Source organism: Eubalaena glacialis, chromosome 7 (assembly GCF_028564815.1).
Source record: "Eubalaena glacialis isolate mEubGla1 chromosome 7, mEubGla1.1.hap2.+ XY, whole genome shotgun sequence".
Taxonomy (NCBI): domain Eukaryota; kingdom Metazoa; phylum Chordata; class Mammalia; order Artiodactyla; family Balaenidae; genus Eubalaena; species Eubalaena glacialis.
In genome coordinates this window covers 91951773-91972521 of record NC_083722.1, presented here as the reverse complement: position 1 = coordinate 91972521, position 20749 = coordinate 91951773, and the positions used below count along the sequence as shown (strand labels likewise).

Below are 20749 nucleotides of genomic sequence, written 5' to 3'. Positions count from 1 at the left end.
AGCCAAAACATTGCTGCACTCTCATGTGAAAGGTGAAATGCGATAATTAGAGCTCATTAAATCAGTTAAATGATCCTGAAGTAGGAACCAGAGAACCATGATTTACTAAAATGTTTCAAGTATTAGTATGCAGCGAGAATAATAAGAAGGCAAACTCTTACAAGACTGCTATAAGAAAAAAGCCCATCAATCATAAACACAGAAGCACCAAAGACATATTTATTGCCTTTTCTTAGCATAGAAAGCACCGTGCAAAAGTGCACGTGTTCAGAAAGAATTCAGCTGATTCACATTCTCAGGGAGTGTGTGTGCCCTAGAGGTTTGTAAGGATCAGATTTTTCTGAGGCTACTTGAGGGAATCAGCAGGCAGGCGCCCTTCAAACCAGTTTAAAGTGACATCTCTGTGAACCTGATGCTGTGGGTCTTTGAAACAAGTTAGAGTGCCTTTTGCCACCTGGTAGAAGAGCCACGCTCTCTGCTCTCCCCAGTCAAACAAGAAGAGAATCCACCAGGTGCAGTGTCTGACTGCAAGGGTGCTTTTCCAGGCCATGTTTAAATCTTAACAGCCAACTTTGATCCTCTTGGGAATTAATACCCTGAAAGTGTCCAAGCATTTGTTCAGCTCTTGGGATATTTAACCCATGTGAAATTAAAGGGGAGGATGTTTGGTGACTGTATAATTTTTGAAGTCCTCAAACCTTTAACATGGTTGGATAGCTCAGGTGTCCACCTTCCTTGTTCAGTCCTTGTATATAGGAAATAGCCCTTGCCTACTCTTTGGCTAACTCCTACTTTAAGGCCCAGTTGAACCTAGTCTGAAATGATTCAGCATGAGTTTTTTGAGAAGGCAACATTTAGTGAAAGTTACAACTTTAGGAGTTCTAGACATGCCGCACAAAATATGCTGCTTTGTTGGTATATTGATTATTTTGAGATATAGACACTTTAAAAAAAATATATATTTTTTATTGAAGTATAGTTAATTTACAATGTTGTATTAGTTTCAGGTGTGTAGCACTGTGATTCAGTTTTATTTATTTATATATACATATATATATATTTTTATTTTTCAGATTCTTTTCCCTTATGGGTTATTACAAAATATTGAGTGTAGTTCCTTGTGCTTTACCGTAGATCCTTGTTGGTTATCTGTTGTTTTTTTTTTTTTAATTTTATTTATTTTTATTTTTGGTTGCGTTGGGTCTTCGTTGCTGCACACAGGCTTTCTCTAGTTGCGGCGAGCGGGGGTTACTCTTCGTTGGGTGCGCAGGCTTCTCATTGCCGTGGCCTCTGTGGAGCATGGGCTCTAGGCACACGGGCTCAGCAGTTGTGGCTCGCAGACTCACAGGCTTAGTTGCTCCGCGGCACGTGGGATCCTCCTGGACCAGGCCTCGAACCCCTGTCCGCTGCATTGGCAGGCGGATTCTTAACCACTGCGCCACCAGGGAAGCCCTGGTTATCTGTCTTATATATTGCAGTATGTATCCCAAACTCCTAATTTATCCCTCCCTCGCCCTTTTCCCCTTTGGTAACCATAAGTTTATTTTCTTAAATAATTTATTTTATTTTATTATTATTATTTTTTTAGATAGAGAATTTTAATTAAATTGTAATAGTTAAGACCAAAAAAGGTAAAGTGGACATTGTCAGTGTATCTTCAGCCCTTGCCTTAACAGGTGAATGAACACAACTTGAAACAGGTGAATCTTGCTGGTCTATGAGACAGTGAAGGGAGCTTCTCAATATTTCAATATATTAATATAACCAGTTATAGAAATCTAAATATAAAACCAATCTCCTATAGGGTTTGAGAAGGCATTCACCATGTCCCTGAAAAGTTTAACATTCCTTATTCAAGTTTAATCATCTCTTTAGAAGGGGAAAACAGTGATAGTACTTGCTGAACCAGAATTACTGTCAAAATTCAAAAAGCTGACCATATTCATTTAGCCACAAGCCAATCTTATTTAAATCAGGACAGAAATATTACATCAGCCATTCATGATCTGAATTGTAGTGTATGAGATCAATTTAAATATGGTATACATAAAAAGTCATGAGACATTTGTTTCATAATAAATAAGGCAGTGGCCAACTATTACTCATTAGTAGCTTTTTTGAGATAAGCTATCAAGTCTGCCCTTTCTCCCTTCTTCTTAATGCCAGCGAAGATCATTTTTGTTTCAGGGATGTACTTCTTGGGATTCTCCAAATACTCCATCAGTGTCTTCTCTCCCCAGGTGATGCCTTTGTTCTTGTTGGCATCTGTGTAAGAGAATCCGACAGCCTGACCTGTCTTTCGCCCAAACAGGCCATGGAGATTTGGCCCAGTCTTGTGCTTGCCTCCCTTTTCCACAGTATGGCACTGGGCACACTTCTGAACAAAAATCTTCTTGCCCTTCTCAACGTCACCCATTTTTAAATCGTTCTTTCTCCGTGTACGACTAAGACGTTCCCGCTCGCAAGCCGAACGTCCCGCTCTCTAATCTATTTATTTTATTTTTGACTGCGTTGGGTCTTCGTAGCTGTGCGCGGGCTTTCTCTAGTTGCAGCGAGCGGGGGCTACTTTTCATTGCGGTGCGCGGGCTTCTCACTGCAGTGGATTCTCTTGTTGTGGAGCACGGGCTCTAGGCGCACGGGCTTCAGTAGTTGTGGCTCGTGGGCTCTAGAGCGCAGGCTCAGTAGTTGTGGCGCACGGGCTTAGTTGCTCCGTGGCATGTGGGATCTTCCCGGACCAGGGCTCAAACCCGTGTTCCCTGCATTGGCAGGCGGATTATTAACACCTGTGCCACCAGGGAAGCCCCCATAAGTTTATTTTCTATGTCTGTGGGTCTATTTCTGATTTGTAAATAAGTTCATTTGTATCTTTTTTTTTTTTTTTTTTTAGATTCCACATATAACTGATATCATATGATATTGTTTTTCTCTGCCTGGCTTATTTCACTTAATATGGTAGTCTCTGAACTGCCCTTATCTGCCTAGAAACAGATCCTTTAGAAGGAGTTCAATTGTCATAAATCCCCTCCCCGGGAAACTCCAGGGAAGATTGATTGATCACAGGAGAGGAAACTAGAAGTCCACACCACACCCAGTCAAAAACCTTGTCACAAACTATCATACCTCTCATCTGTTCTTTTACAGCGCCATTCATCTTTTTTTAAAATCATTTACTCTCCCCTAAGAGGCCTACATGCCCCCTTCCCTTTCCCTGTAAAGATGGTATTTAATCCTGAATTCTCAAGCCACCTCTTTGAGTACTTATTTTTCCCTGGGTATCTCCCATATATACATGAGCCAAATGTTAATAACCTTCTGCTTGTTTTTCTCTTATTAATCTTTTATTACAGGTGTCTCAGCTAAAAACTCAGAAGAGTAGAGGGAAAAACATTTTTTCTCCTAGACATTAACTTTCCTGTATTTTCCTATACTTCCATAATGCAATTTACACAGTGCTTGTTTAATGTTCGTAAGTATAGACTGTATTTACTAGTTCACCATTATGTTACCGAGTCCAGGCTCGTACTACTTGCCATACAGCAGGCCAAAAAATTGAGAGACGAATTGTTGGGGCAAGGAATAGCAACTTTATTCTATTCGGAATGCCAGCAGATGGAGAAGATAGTGAATAGTTTCCCAAAGAACTGTCTTACCCAAGTTAGAATTCAGGCTTCTTTTATACTAAAAGGGGAGGGCGTGTGGTTGGTTGGTGCAAACTTGTTGGTTTCGGAACCCTTTGTTCTTGCAGCTGCCCAGAGGTCAGGTCATGATGTTTCAGTATACCTGCAACAAATCTTATTCTCTGTTCTGCAACTTTTTATCTCTATCAGAATGGAAAAGTGTCATACCTTTAAAGGTCAGAGGCTTGAGAATGGGCTACCCTGTATATTTCAAGCAACATTCTTAACTTGTAGCAAAAGCACTAGAATACAAAGGTTAAAGTGAAAGAAACAGATGTAATATGGAGTCAGAGTTGTTCTTCCCTATTACAATTACATACCCAGCACATGTGTGGCACATTGTAGAAGTCTAATAAGTAGCTGTACAGTGGAGGAATATGTGCTGGAAACTAGTGAGTTCTATTTCACACCATCTATGGGAGCTTTCTGAAGCTCTATGGTGTAATTCTTATTACTGGTTTAATATTTCCTCATGAACTCTCTTAGTTTGAGTTCCTCCAAAACCGAACCTAAAGCAAGATCTTGGGTGCAGGAGGATAATTTGGGAGATTTCCAGGAAGCAGGAGGGAGGAGTGGGGGCAGCTGTGAGAGCAGGGAAGGAGAAAAAGCCAAGAAAGACATCTCCGTGGGCAACTGGTGCTCATTTCTGCAAGGACCCTGACTGAGGCCTAGAGGCCGGGGCATTTGTCCACAGCTCCCTCGTTGTGGAGGGTTGCCACAGGGTTCTTACCTTGCCTACCTCTACAGAAGCAGAGAAGGACAGTGGAAGCGTTAATGGGAGCTGTCACATTTGCCAAAAACCCACCTTGGCTGAGACTGAAATCATGAAAATGTCCAGCTACTTGACCAGAAAATGTTTTCTCTTTCATTTCTTATAATTTACAACTTACAAGGATTTACACCACATCTTCTTTATCCATCCGTCGATGGACATTTTGGTTGCTTCCATGTCTTGGTCCTTGTAAATAGTGCTGCAGTGAACGTTGGGGTGCATGTATCTTTTCGAATTATGCTTTTTGCTCCAGGTATAGGCCCACGAATGGGATTGCCGGATAATGTTTTCATTTTTTAAGGAACTTCCATAGTGTACTCCACTGTGGCTGTTACCAACTTACATTCCCAAAAACAGCTTAGGAGGGTTGCCTTTTCTCCGTGCCCTCTCCTGCATATTTTGTATGTAGATTTTGATGATAGCCATTTAGACTGGTGTGAGGTGATTCCTTGTTCTAGTTTTGATTTGCGGTTTTCTAATAATTAGCCATGTGGAGCATCTTTTCATGTGCTTTAAAAAAAAAATCAAAAACAAAACAGTGTGCATTAAATTTACCTCTTGAAATTGGTTTCTTAAAAGTCCGCCCTGATTTGAATTCTTTTTCGATCAGTTACCCCAGGACATTTCTTGAGGGCAGGTGTCCTTTAGAGCAGGGGTCCCCAACCCTCGGGCCTCGACTTGTTAGGAACCAGGCCTCACAGCAGGAGGTGAACACCGGGAGAGCTAGTGAAGCTTCATTTGCGACTCCCCATCGCTCCCCATCACTCCCATTGCCACCTGAACCTTTGCTCGCATTACCGACTAAACGATCCCCCCTATCTCTCCTATTACCGCTGGAACCATCCACCCCATCGCTTGCGTTACTTCCTGGACCATCCCCGCCCCTGTCCATAAAAAAATTGTCTTCCATGAAACCAGTCTCTGGTGCCGAAAAGGCTGGGGACCCCTGCTTTAGAGCCCCGCAGGCCTTGTTATAAAGTGTCCCTTAGGGGGATAATTTAGCACCGGTTTTAAAGTTGTTGTTATGGGAAATGTCCACAAGGTGGCAGCATTTTTTCATGCCCCACTCGGGTTACCGCGGCAACCAGAGCCTTAGAGAAAGTCCTGTTACTGGGTTGTAGATTCGAGTGGACTGTGGCAGAAGAAACACCCCAGAGCTCGTGTTTCCTTACTTCTTCCTCCTTACCCTTCACCACCACCCCCCCGCCCCACGACAATTCCCAAGCCCTGCCAAAACCGCTATGCTGAGCTTGCTGTCGTACGGAGGTGGGGAGACTCCGAGGAAGGAGGCTGCCCATAGGAACCCCACTACCAGGAGACTTGGAGACCAGGTGACTTTTCAAAGCTCATGCAGCGTGAGGGTCCACCGACCTTTGGGTGCACTAGGCTTGGTTGAGCTGGAGGAGGGCCCACCTGCATCTGGAGGTTGTGGTTCGCCTGTCAGGTCCAAGAGAGGCTCATTTGCTGGCACCTGCTCCCAGTTCCCTCACCTCCACCATGTCTAGACTTGGGACCCAAGGCTGCTCTGGCTCCAGGGATGTGACACCAGCCTAGGTCACCGAACCCAGAAGGGAATATCGTTGGCATTTCTTCTCTTTCCTTTTCTTTTGAAATTTAATTTTTATTTTATATTGGAGTATAGTTGATTTACAGTGTTGTGTTTGTTTTGGGTGTACTGCAACCTGATTCAGTTATACAGATACGTATATCTCTTGTTTTTAGGATTCTTTTCCCATATAAGGTATTACAGAGTGTTGAGTAAATTTCCCTGTGCTCGACAGTAGGTCCTTTGATTATCACTTACATATATATTACTGTGGATATGTTAATCCCACCCTCCTAATTTATCCCTCCCCACCCCCATCTTTCCCCTTTGGTAGCCATAAGTTCGTTTTCTAAATCTTTGAGTCTTTTTCTGTCTTGCTAGGGAGTTCATGTGTGTCATCTTTTTAGATTCCTCATTTAAGTGCTATCATATTTTTTTTTGTCTGTCTGACTTACTTCACTTCATATGATAAACTCTAGTTCCATCCATTTTTCTGCAAATGGCTGTCTTTTCTAAACTGATTTTCTAATCTAGATAGAAATGGTAAGCTGTCCTCTGGAAGTGTATTTAAAAAAATTTTTTTTAACCTAAAGAGAAAACATCAGTGCAAATTGGGTGCCGACTTTAATATTTTTTGGAAACAAAAAATTGGCCCTGGGTATTAACCCCTCTGCCTTTGCCATGTTTTCATTTTACTGGAGTGCAGTACTGATCCTTGTGCAGTGAAGAAGCAAACGCCCCTGTGACCCACCCTGAGTTCCCTCCCTTACTTGCCAAATCCTGGTAGAAAGATTCCTGTTTTTTTCGTAGATTCATATTTTCTTTTCTCTGTCTTTCTGTTCAAGATCACTTATTTCTCTTTTTCTTATTATGTAAGCAATGCATTTTTATTCTGGAACTTTTAGAAAATACAAGAAAGATCAAAGAAAGAAATAATAGCCATTTATATTTTCCTTACTTAGATACAGCCAAGCTCACCTTTTTGTATATTTTCTTTTGGCACTTGATCCAGGTATTATGAAAATGACAGCATTCTGTTCATAGCGTATTTAAAACTCTCACTTATTTTGGACATTTTTCTATATTGGTAAATATGGGTAAACAGTTTCTGCCCTCCGTACCTCCCACCTCCCTCCGTCCTTCTTCGGTTTCTTTCTGCGTTCCTTTCTTTTGTAAAAATAATTCCATCTTTTGTCTGGTTGGCAAAGTGGTCATGTAAAAAAAATACACACACACAGATATACATGTACATGTATACACATGTGTGTGTTTATTAGACCACTCAGAAAGAACTTCTACCATTTAGAGCGGGAGTCAGCTAACTTTTTTCTAAAGGACCAGATAGTCTGTGTTGTAACAACTCAACTGTGCCTTATGGTGTAAAAGCAGTCCTAGAGAAAGCGTAAAAGAATGAGCATGACTGTGTTCCAATAAATCTTTATTTACAAAAAACAGCAGACAATCCTGAAACTGTAGTTTGCTTGGCCCAGTCTAGGGCAAAGCACTAATAATTTAACTTCCAGAAACACATACCTATTTTTTTCCCACAAAAATGGAATCATACTACATAAGCTGTCTTGGATGTGTTTAAATATTTATTGGTGTCTATTATGTGCCAGCTCATATATAGTGGTGCATACAATGTTGAACAAGACTGACAGGCTGTCTGCTGCTGTGGTGTGTACTGCCAGGGACACACAATGAAAATCATAAGTGCTCTGAAAGTCATGGGGGGATGTGATAGACAAAAGTCAGCATTCTAGTGTATCATAACTTTTGCAACCAATCCCCTATTCAGGGGCATTTAATTTCCTAAATTGTTTCTATTGTAGACTTCCCTGTCGTAAACATTTTAGGATTAAGTCTTTATGAAAAACCATCATTTTTTACTTGGGCTCAAATTCTTTAAAGTGGAATCCCTGAATCAAAAGGTATACAAATTTTTTTGGTCTTTTGCTAAGCATTACCAAAGTACTTTCTAGAAAACTTATACCAACTTGCACTTTCACCTGACCTTTTTTTTTTTTTCCCCCTTGCTTCCTTTGTGCAGCCAGACTGAGTTTCATGAATTGAGAAAGTAAAATGAAAGTGGCATAAATCTAAGCCGTGAAACAGAAATAAAGAGATAGGGAATCATTCGTGGGAGAGGAGCCCAGTTTCAGATGTTTTGTCTTCAGGGGTTTCCTGTGATCTGCTCCCTATGTAATAGTTAGAAATAAATCTCAGAAGTTCTGTAGAGCTAGCTGACACCAGTTATTAACTGCCTTCACCATGTGCCAGAAGCTCTGGTAAGCCCTTCACGTGCATGATCTGAATTAAGCCTCAGAATGGCCTGATGATGGTGGAACCAGACCATGACCGGGTCTCTTTGAACTAGAGTAGAAATGTCAAGCCGGCAGCCCCGCGGTCTGCTTTCTTTGGCTCACACAATGTGGCCCAGCACAGTATTTAAACATTTATCGACATAGTTCCAAACATTTTAAAAGTGGAAAATGTCACAGAAAATCTATATTTAAAACTTTGGAAAAATTGCAAGACCTGGGCACACTGGGGTCATACTGCCACTTGCTGACAGTGGGTGGGTCGTGGGGGGCTTCTTCTACACAAGGGACGTGTGTTCTGATAATGATATTATTGAGCTAAGATTAGCAGCCACTAAGAAATTCCTCCTTCAAACCGATAGTGACTCTGTGCTTGGGACACAGCAGGGAGCTGTGGGGAGAATGCATGCCCCTCCTCATCCAAGCCACTTCCTTACTTATTTACTTGCCTGAGTTTGTTGCCTGGATGTTAACTATGGGGTGGGACAGGACTGAGGAGAAGGAGGGCAGATGTGGGTCCAGCCATCACCGTGACCCAGCCTAGGCTCTAGAGGAGGGGACGCTTCAGAGGCTTACTTAGGTGAGGGTGTCCCAAGCTGTTGGGGGGACAGCCTGTAAAATGACTCTTGGTTTCTGGGTGTCTGCCCTCCTCCTCTTACATCTATCTTTCTCATTCCTGTTTTATTCACCACCTAAATTCCTTTTTAGTACATGTCACCACACGCTTCCTGGCCACGTGGGTCTCCCTACTCCATCTCACCTTAGGAAGTGGACTTGGCCACTTTCAGACTGTTGTCTCCTCCTTTTCTTAGCACATCTCTGCCAAATGCTTGCCCCACAGCCTGGCCGTGTGCCCATCTGTTGCCCACTTGGAGCGTGTGCACCCATTGGTTTTCTGCTAGGAGTGGCTCTGGCATTTGTTCACCTCCTAACTCTCTGTGGCTGGAGGGCAAACGGGGGCTCTGTCAGACCTAGTGGCTTTGGAAGCCAGAGCTTGGCTATCTCAGGTCTTCACTTTGTGTTTTGTTTATTTAGAGCCACAGAGTGCAACGAAGAAGTCACTTTTACGTATGTGCGCTTCCCATACACCAGCCACTGTGCCAAGTGAGGGGTACCGGGAAGGAAAGGGCAGTGTGGGAGTCAGAGGTGCCAGCAAAGGGTATGAACCAGATCCAAGTGTGGCATCTGCACCAGCAGGGAGTAGATTCAGAAACTCCTCGTGGCAGAACGCACCAGGTCAAGGAGACTTCTAGAAGGTGCTGCAACCAAAGCCTTCATGCCCGGAGAGAGCTCTTAAAAACACCCAAAGTCAGGGCTTTTAATGTCCATCCTATTCAAGCCCCACTTCCTCCTTAAGCCCACCTGAGTGCCTCTGTCTTCAACAAACTCTCCTGTCTCCAAACTTCTGTCCAGTACAGAAGCCATTAGCCACCCGTGGCTGCTGATCATCTGCAGTGTGGCCAGGCTAAACTGAGATGTAATGTAAATATAAAATACACACAGGGTTTGAAGGCTTAGGACACACACAAAAATAGAATGTAAAATATCACATTAATAAACTCATATTGCTTACACGTCGAAATGACATTATTTGGCTATACTCGATTAAATATATAATTCTGTCTTTTTACTTTTATTAATATGGCTATTAGAAATTTGAAAATTACATATGGACATCTCATTTGTGGCTCAAGGGAGAGTCCCGTTGTAGAGCTCTCCCTGACTCAGCCACATCAAATATGGTTCTTTATGACTTTGCCGTATATTTGTAACATATAGATATATATATGTGTGTGTGCGTGTGTGCGTGTAAGTACAGTATATATTCTCAGTCTCTCTAACTAGGTAGAAGACAGGACTAATGTCTCGTCTCGTTCCTCTGTGTTTCCTCACTCTCTGCCCTGCCAAAGTGCCCCTTTTGCTATTAAAGATCCAATGTGTGTTTGATAACAATTCTTTCATTCATTTGACAAATATTTGTTGAACTCAGACTCTGTGCCAGGTTCCGCTGGGAACTTAATAAACTTTAACTCAATACCTGGCATAGGTAAAAAGAATGTAGGAATTATCAGCTTTATTTTGCAAGATAAGGAAATTGGGGTAAAAAGTTTAAGTGATTTGCTCAAGGTTACCCACTAGGTAAGTGGCAGGAAACAGGATTCCAGAACTCTTTTTTTATGTGGCTCCAAATCATGTTCAGCATGCTGGTCCTATTGAGAATCCTTCACCCCAGCCCGGGTGCACCCTAAATCCTGTCTTCTTGTTTGTATATGTGCACTTATTACAACGCTTACTAATCGTCCATCTTTCCCGATAGACTCTGAATGGGAGGACAGAAACTATTTCTCTGCTGACCCCTGTTGCGTCCCTGGGGCCTCGCACATGCCTGGCACCTCGTAAGCACTTAATAAATGTCTGTTGAAGATATTTAGTGATAAACGAGTGTGCCTTCTCCCTCCCACCATTATAAAATTCATGTTGAATTCCATTTTCCTGGAGAGGATACAAATTGGAATAAAGCTCTATAGCTGCTTTCTCAACAACTGAAATATTGTAAACATTCATTTTGTATTTTATTTATTTAGAGCTCCACAGTGCAAAAAAGAAATCCATTTAGAGTCTGGGGAAGAAGTCTCTCTTTCCCTGCCGGTCTGTCTTTCTGCTTTTATGTTATCTCACCTACATGACAAAACCAACCACCTGTCTTTTGTCAAAAAATACGCTATGCATCCTCGTAACAGCTGTGTGCTAGCTGCTGCCAGGGCCTTGGTGCAAACCTGGGACTGATGGGTTTTTAAAATTATCTTGGCATAACTTATTTGCCATAGAAGTATCTGAATGGATTGTAACGTGCCAGGACCACCTAATGGTTATAAGACAGGAAACCATCCTGCCCACCAGAGAAGAAAGGTAGCCAGGCACGGAGAGAAGAACACTGAGCTACAAAGCATTAGGAGTGGTTACTGGTCTCAGCTTTGTCATTACTATCTCTGTAACCTTGAATGAGCCATGCTTCCTCATTGTCATGAACCTAGTTCTCTTATCTATAAAATTGAGGACATTGAAATAGATCAGAAAGGACAGCAACATGGCATACGTACCACCCTACTGTTGCTGTCTTCCATTGCAGACATTGCTAATCAATCACAATTTACTCTCCATTGATCCAGGGTACAGCTTCATAAACCTTATCACAGCACTCCTTACACTGTCACTCATCAGTCACTGACCATTGCCAGGCAAACAGTCCTTTTTCTCTTTTTGTGCAGGGTAGGGAGAAGAGAAGAAATCACAGTAGGACAGTTTTTATTCTTTTTTTTTTTTTTATAAATTTATTTATTTATTATTTATTTTTGGCTGCATTGGGTCTTCATTGCTGCACGCAGGCTGTAGTTGCGTTAAGCGGGGGCTACTCTTCGTTGTGGTGCGTGGCCTTCTCATGGCGGTGGCTTCTCTTGTTGTGGAACACGGGCTCTAGGCACGCGGGTTTCAGTAGTTGTAGCACGTGGGCTCTAGAGTACAGGCTCAGTATTTGTGGCGCACAGGCTTAGTTGCTCCGTGGCATGTGGGATCTTCCCAGACCAGGGCTCGAACCCATGTCCCCTGCATTGGTAGGCAGATTTTTAACCACTGTGCCACCAGGGAAGCCCCAGTTTTTATTCTTAAAAGCCTTCCCTGCATTAGCTGGAAGTCACCAGTGTGGTCATGATGATATCGCAAACCATCCTCTGAGATGACCCTGGTGTGGAAAGGTCATTGAGCCCTTCTGGTTCCTGGCAACACTGAGGTGGCAGAGCTCTGAATGGGCTGAGACTTTGAGGGAATTGGCCAGGGACCATATTCTTTCTGAAGCTCCACTAGGGGGTCATCATCAGGACTTGGTAGGGAAGGGGGCTGCAGCCTTGTTTCTTGGGACATTACCCAAAACTCTGAGATATTTGCTGGGTTGTGGGAACTTCTTCTTAGTGGTTAGAACACCAGTATCTGGCTCTCCAGACAGCTGTTTACATTTGGATTTCTTTGGGCTAGTTTCGTGTAGTGGAAAAGGCAACTGGGGAATGACTTTTCCTGGCAGATGTACTATTAGGTGAAATAAAGCCACAGACTTTATTGACTCTTTTTAAAGAATAAGAACATATGCATAGATCACTGTCCAAAAGGATAAAATCATGATGGCTAATGTGGTTTTTTCTGCCTTTCTTTTTTTAAAAATTTTATATTGGAGTATAGTTGATTTACAGTGTTGTGTTAGTTTCAGCTGTACAGCAGAGTGATTCAGTTATACATATACATATATCTATTCTTTTTCAGATTCTTTTCCCATATAGGTTATTACGAACATTGAGTAGAGTTCCCTGTGCTATACAGGAGATCCTGTTGATGATCTATTTTATATATAGTAGTGTGTATATGTTAATCCCAACCTCTTTATCCTTCCCTCCCCACCTTTCCCCTTTGGTAAGCCTAGGTTCGTTTTCTAAGTCTGTGAGTCTCTTTCTGTTTTGTAAATGACTTCATTTGAATCATTTTTTTAGATTCCACATATAAGTGATATCATATGATATTTGTCTTTCTCTGTCTGACTTACTTAGTATGATCATCTCTGGGTCCATCCATGTTGCTGCAAATGCCATTATTTCATTCTTTCTTATGGCTGAGTAATATTCCATTGTATATATGTGCCACATCGTTACATGATGGCTAATGTTTATTGAGTGTCTGCTAACCGCCAGGCAGTGTGTGCAATGCTTTTCAAATTCCATCCCACCTCATTCTCACAACAGCACTAAGAGATGAGTGTCCCTGTCAGCCCCATTTTACTGACAAGGGCACTGAAGCTGAGGAGGGTGTAGTAACTTCTCCATGGTCACAAGCTTGTTAAACATATAAGCAAGGATATGAAGCCAAGTGTGTGGCTCCAAAAGCAGCCCTCTTAGCTTCTGCATCATACTGCCCCACCCAGAGTTTGAAAGTGATTGTCTCAGAGCCTTGAGATTAGAGGTGATTCAGCGATTTTTTTTCTTTGTGCTTTTCTGAGTTTTCAAAATTTTCTACATTGAACCTATATAACTATTGAAAACAGAGGGAAAAGTCTTAAAAAGAAAAATAAATCACAAGACAGTGAATCTGGAGTCAGAGTTAGAAGATCTGAATTTAATACCCAGCTGTTTTTAACAGATTGTCTAACCTTAGGCTGGTAATTTCCCTTGTCTCAGCCTTGGTTTCCTTTTCTATAAAATGTGATCATTGGACTGAAAGATCTGTAAGATTCCTTCTGGGCTGGAAATTATATACATTTATTTGGGCGGGGGTTAGGAGGTAGTATCTAGTAGATGCATTCATCAGCTTTTTTTTTTTTTTGCACCTGGGAGGTGATGATTATTTAAGAATGAGAAACTCTTTTGGGACCATATGGTATAAAAAATTCAGAGCGGTTTCTGTGTGAGTGCTCTAGAAGCACAATAAGCTCAGTTTTATTACAACTATGAGTTTCTCAAAACAAATGTGTTAGAACATGACCTTGGTTGTCATCATGGGACTCTTCATACAGAGCTTGGCCTTTTCTGTATAGTCCATGTCTCTCATCAATATCTGTCTGGTTGTCTAGTTTAAATTTAGTGGTTTTGCGGTGTTGAGGTTGTGATGGGATTGTTAGAGTTAAATACATGATGTTTTATTAATTTAGTCGTATTTATAGATCTTGAGAGGCCTGCGGTGATAAAAATCTGAGTTATACATTGCATTAAGCAGAGTTATATAAAGCCTGTTGAATATTAATTTTGTAATGATTCACCTTACAGTTTTATGAGACTAGATATAAAAAGATACAGTGAATAATTGAGCCCATGATCTATAAAATGAAGTCTAGGGAAGAAAGAGTAATTGGAAGTGAAAAGAGCAAAGCTTTTCCCTTTGCTGAGATCAAGTTAATTCAATCTCAGCCCCTTCCTGCAAATTCAGGTCCCCTAGGTTCTTAGAGCATTAGATGAATGTATAGTAAAAAATGCAAAGCAAATAAAATGTGGATATTTTCTACCATATTACTGCTTTCATTATTTTTAGTTTAGCCTCTAAATATATTTGATTTTTATAATCTGAATATTTTATAAGTCTTTTTATAAATCTTTTTCCAGGTTATATTTTCCAAAAATTGTTTCTAAAATAAAGCAAGTTCTTGCACATGAGAGATAAAATTACTTATATCTCTTACCTCTCAAATTGCCCTTTGCAGAAGTTATGTAGATGGGCAATAAGCATGTTAAAAGATGCTCAACATTATTAGCCTCAAGGAAACCCACATTCAAACCACAATGAAATACCACCTCATACCTATCAAAATGGATAAAATTAAAAGACTGACAATACCAAGTGTTTGTGAGGACATGGAGCAAGTGGAACTCTCATACACTGCAGGGAGGAATGTAAAATTGTAAAACCATGTTGGACCACAGTTTTCAGTTTTTATAAGATTAAAAATACCCTTATCATAGGACCTGGCCATTCCACTCCAAAGTATTCACAGAAAAAAAAGATGTGATACACACACACACACACACACACACACACACACACAGTGGAATGCTACTTGGCCTTAAAAAGAATGAAATTTTGCCATTTGCAACAACATGGATGGACTTGGAGGGTATTATGCGAAGTGAAATAAGTCAGACAGAGAAATACAAGTACTGTATGATATCATTTATATGTGGAATCTAAAAAATACAACAAACTAGTTGAATATAACAAAAAAGAAACAGACTCACAGATAAACAGAACAAACCAGGGCTTACCAGTGGGGAGAGGGGAGGGGGGAGGGGGGAGGGGCAGGATAGGGGTAGGGGTTTTAGAGGTACAAACTATTGTGTATAAAATAAGCTGCAAGGATATATTGTACACACAGGGAATATAGTCAATATTTTGTAATAACTATAAATGAAATATAACCTTTAAAAATTGTGAATCACTATGATGTACACCTGAAACTTATATAATGCTGTACATCAACTATACCTCAATTAAAAAAAAAAACCCGACAAATATCCATCAGTAGATGAATGGATAAACAAATTGGGGTATAGCCATACAATAGAATACTGTGAAATAAAACAATAAAAAAGAACAAACTACTAATATGTGTAAAAACATGAATGTATCTCAGAAATATGCTGAGTGAAAGGAGCCAGATGCAAAAAAAATTCAGACTGTCTAATTTAATTCGTATGAGATTCTAGAAAAAGCACGTCAATATACAGTGACAGGAAGCAGATCAGTGCCTTCCTGGGGCAGAGGTAGGAGGTAAAGGGGAGAATGGAGTATGGAGGGACATGAAGGAACTTTTCAGGGGATGAAACATGCTATATCTTAATTGTGGTGGTAGGTACAGGAGTATATGTATTTGTCAAAATCCAATGAACTGAACACTTAAAATGGGAGTATTTTATTGTATGTAAATTATACCTCAAAAAAGTTGATTTTGAAAATGCCTTTTGCAGTATCTCTCTTGTTGGTTCATTAACATCTCTAGACGACCTAAGATCTTGATTCTAAATCACGTTTCCGTATTTACTCATTGTGGGATCGTGACTCGCATACTCCATATATAAAATAGGTATAATTACTACATTTGGCCAAGCTTTTGGAATTGCCCTGAGGAACAGAAGAGATGATGAATGTGTAAAAGTGATTTTTGAATCATGATACTTTGCAGAAAATTGGCTGTCACTCCCACTTTGTAGTTCACTCTGCAAATCAGAGTGAAATTACCTTGAAATGGTGCCCCATCTAAAATTTCAGAGAGTTGATCCTCTTACCTGGGCCCCAAATGAACTCTCCCCATACTGAACGCCAGGCCAGAGCACAGAGAATCCTAGCAAATTTTCTTAGCACTTTAAAAATATCCGCCTGCCTCAGTCCATGTGACATACCGATCAACCCACTCAGACTCTGAGCCCTTCACTTCCAGCGGTGACAACCTACGCAATTGTTCCCCCAAGTCAAGACACACTGTATGAGTCATCTTAGCTTGTCAACTAGGTTTAAGTTTCATTTGACATCTTCGAAGAATCTTCTGTTTCCAGAGCAATGAACTCTATGTCGGAGGCTAAACTAGTTGTGGGTAACAACGAAGATATTTATATATAGAGAGAGATGTCCCTTCTGCAAATTAACAACTTGTCTTCCGGGCAAGGAATTGACTTTTAACTCTGAATTGACAAGGAACATTGAAAAGTTGGGCCCTGATTTAATCTGAAGCAACACACGCATTCATTTGACAAAAAGTCACTGGGTATCTACTCTGTGCTTTGTTCTAGGCCCTGGGGCTTTAGCACTGAATAGGACAAGCGAGATCTTCCTCCTCACGGAGCTTACATTCTCTTTGGGGGGAGGAAACCAGCAGTCAAACAATATGACTTCAGGATCCTACAGGATATAAATAGGGGAAGAGAAAACACAAATATAGGTTGATAGTATTTAGGATATAGTGGTCAGGGAAGGTCATGTGTGTTGGGTTGGAACGATGGGATGGAGCCAGCTGTGGGACAAGCTGGAGAAACAGTGATCTAAGTAAGCAGTGGGGACGGCAAGTTAGAACGGGCTTGGCAAAGGAAGGAAGGAAAAGGAGGCCAATGCGAGAAGTACTGAGGGTGAAGGGAAGATTGTCATGACATAAGGTTTGAGAGGTGAAGAGGGGATGGAGTTTATGTTTTATTCTGTGAAAATCAGGAGACCCTGAAGAGTTTTAAGCGGGGGAGGGAAATGATCTAATATATAAATATGGCCACCATGAGAAGAAGGAATTGACTCGGGCCCGGGTCAAGGGGGGCAGTTAGCATGAAGGCTGTGGAAGTAGTCTACGGGAGACATGATGGTGGCTTGGACTAGGAATGGCATTGGAAATAAGGAGAGAAGAAATAGAGGGAACGTGTTTTAGAGGTAGTGCTGCTAGGATTTGATGAATGGGAAGTGGGGTGATGAAGAAAAAGAATGCATAGTTTTATGGCTGGAGCAACCAAGAGGTGATGGGAGTCTTTCTTAGGAGACCACCTGGAGTGACTGCTTACGGTGTCTGCATCCTTTGTCTGCCATTAGAGCAGTGACCGAATTACTCTGAAGACTGAAACAGCAGTTAAGTATTTGTCAATAATCCTGTGATGGGAACTCTCTGGTTGTAAAGACTATATCATCTCCCTTCTCTGATTCGCTAGACATGCTAATAAGTGGGTGCTGGAAATGTTAACTTCTAATCACAACCTTCTTTTGCTAAAGCCATTTTCAGCAGACACCAGTTCAGGGCAAGATCCAAACCTCTCTGGCTTCTGTTGTTTATTGCTGGTATGTCACTATTCACTACATGCTCACTGCAGGGAGAGGGCTCTGATGAATTTACATTTGCTCTGGGAGACTTTTGAGAAGGTTGCCCATTTTTGTTAATTATGGCTTGTGAATTACTTTGTCAGAAATTTTGAAACCCAGAAGTCTAAAAAAATTATGAGGTATTATTAAATATTTAAATATTGCTAATTTCTCTATGTGGTATGAGATTTTGGCTGAGATTGGATCTTTGGGCTGTTTAGTTCCATGTTTATCATCTTGTAGAGAGTCACAGATCCAGTTTTGCCTATTAAAGCAAGTTTTAAATTTGTTTCAAACAGTCTGTTGGATAAGCACGTGTGGAGACCTTGTTGTTTGTTCTCTATTCATGGGCAGTAAAGTAGTGAGCTTAGCACTGGAATACAAGCATCTTAGCTTGTGAAAATAATGTCTGAGTAACAGTGAGAAATGTTATCTTTTAAAATGTTTTGAATTATTTTCTTTTCCATTATAAAAATAATATATGCTCATCCTAAAAATTTTGGAAGGTACAAAATAAAACTCAGCCATAGCACATGAATCATGAAGAACTCCATGAGATGTTGAAGTTTCTCATAAACTGGAAGGGTTGGAACGAGCTTGTTCATGGATCTGCACCAACTTCTCATTTTGCCTGTGAAGAAACTGAGGCCCAGGGCAGCAATGAGTCTAGAACCCAGGTTTCCTCACTACCAGTTTTGAGCTGCTTCCCTGATTGTTTATATGGCTTCATAAGTACTTCACATTCTTGGGGTCTCACTGGAGGCTCAAGGATCTGCTACCCCCTTTTTAAAAAAAAAAATTTTATTTATTTATTTTTGGTTGCATTGGGTCTTCATTGCTGCGCGCCGGCTTTCTCCAGTTGCCGCCTGCGGGGGCTACTCTTCCTTGCGGTGCGCAGGCTTCTCACTGCAGTGGCTTCTCTTGTTGCAGAGCACGGGCTCTAGGCGCGCGGGCTTCAGTAGTTGTGGCACGCAGCCTCAGTAGTTGTGGATCACCGGCTTTGGAGTTCAGGCTCAGTAGTTGTGGCGCACGGGCTTAGCTGCTCCGCACATGTGGGATCTTCCCGGACCAGGGCTCGAACCCGTGTGTCCTTCATTGGCAGGCAGATTCTTAACCACTGCGCCACCAGGGAAGCCCCCCCCCCCTTCTTGAGTAAAGCGCCTGTGACACATCTTGTCACTGAGCATACATGTGGCTCCATCTGCCCCCTGGTGTTTGGGAGGCTGAATGGTCTTGTCCTCTTTTTGCTTCCTCCCCGTGATTCTTAAGTAAGGATGGCATTAAATTGCCTTGATCTAGGTGAGTAGTTCTTAAAGAATGGTTTTTGGACTACCGCATCAGAATTATCTAGGGTACTTGTTGACAATGAAGACTCCTGTGCCTCAACCCAGGTTTGTGGAATCACAACCTCTAGGGGTGGGACTGGGAATCTGACTTCTTAAACTCAGAGCCACTGAAAAATAATACTTTGTCAATAGGAATAAAACGTTTTATATTTTATCATTCAAATTGTCTTCTCTATGTTGGATAAATAGAGAGATGGATAGATATATAGATAGATGGATAGATGTATAGGTGTTTGTAAATGGATAAAAAGTTTCTGTTTCCATGCTTTCTCTGCATAATGTTAATGGTTATCTCTTAGGTGTAAAAATGGGGTGAATGGGAGAGTGGGGCTTTTTCTGTTCTAAGACACTTAGAAACCTGGATACACAGACTGTAGATGTGTTTAGAATTCCTAAACACATTATAAGTATTTGTGCAGTTAAGCTATTTCTTTGAGAGACTAGAAATATCTATGTAATATTATTTAATTTGCTAACATGTGTATGGCCAGTGGGAGAAAGGGAATACTCCTTAGTTGATATAAGAGGACACAGAAGAAACAACCAGGGGGCTCAGGGGAGATCAGAGTTAGTTCATTTATTCACTTACTCATTTATTCAGCAAATATTCATTGAAAAACACCTAGTGTGTGCCAGAAACTGTTTGAGGTGCTGAGGACACAGGAGAGAGCAAGTCAGCAGGGTCCCTGATCATGTAGCACTTCTAGTCTACTATGGGGAAACACCAATAAAGAGTTAAACAAGACAACTTCAAATGGTGACAAATGCTGTGAAGAAATAAAGGAGCTGTGCCATTATGAATGATTAGAGGGCCATTCTCTTATGGACAGAGATGGTCCCTCAGAGATGACATCTCAACTGAGACTCTAATGGTAAGAAGAAACCAGCCAGGGGCATACCTGGGGAATAAGGGTTCCAGAAGAGGGAAGCTGCATGGACAAAGGTCCCAAGGTGGATTAGCTTGTTGAGTTTGGGGTACATTAAGAAAACTTGTGTGGCTAAAGCTTAATGAATAACAGAAGACACAAGATAAAGTTTAAGTGGAAAACAGCGCCAAGCCACATACTATAATCATGCCAGAGTAAGGAATTTGAATTTCATTCTAAGTGTAATAGAAAGTCCTAGCAGAGCTACACTGAGAGAGGGATGAGTTGATATCTTTGGATTTGGGGTTTTTTTTAAAATCACTGCAGCACTCAAAATTATGTAGAAACTTACAGTAAATTGTAAATAGATGTGCAAATACTTGGAAATCATAAAAGAACTAAAGAAATGGCAAGATATACCATATACATGGAAGGGGAAGATCAATATCATAAAATGTCGATGTTCACAAAAAAGTATTTATAAATTCATTGCAGTTCTAAGCAAAATCCCAACAGCATTCTAAAATTTGAGTGGCAGTGTAAAAATTCACGAATTTAACAAGGGAGTTTTGCAAAAGGAGAAAAAAGAGTTAGGACTCCACTAACTATCAAAATCTATGATAAAATCTTAATAATTAAGGTACTGTGTTTTTGGTGAAAGGGTACAGAAAAATAGATGAGTGGGGCAGAATAGAGAGCCCAGTGATGAGCTGAACAAAATGGATGTTTCTGTGTGATACAGGAGGACTGGGAAGTCTCAGTGGAAAACATGGAGAATCAGGAGTAAATGGTGTTGGAACAATTGGTTTTCCATAAGAAAAAAATAATGATATTTTTTTCTGTGAGTCTGTTACTTTTTTGTTGTAT

General features: G+C 41.0%; 2 protein-coding genes across 3 annotated transcripts in view; one reads left to right on the top strand and one right to left on the bottom strand.

Annotated features, from left to right (window-relative positions):
* FRMD4B (FERM domain containing 4B) overlaps positions 1–20749 on the top strand; it is a 330390-nt gene that overhangs the window by 78931 nt on the left and 230710 nt on the right. The gene's annotated exons all lie outside the window — the stretch shown is intronic.
* Positions 2060–2416, bottom strand: LOC133094795 (cytochrome c-like). The gene has a single exon (XM_061195524.1). The coding sequence runs from the start codon at positions 2414–2416 to the stop codon at positions 2099–2101; it is 318 nt and encodes a 105-aa protein (XP_061051507.1). The 3' UTR covers positions 2060–2098.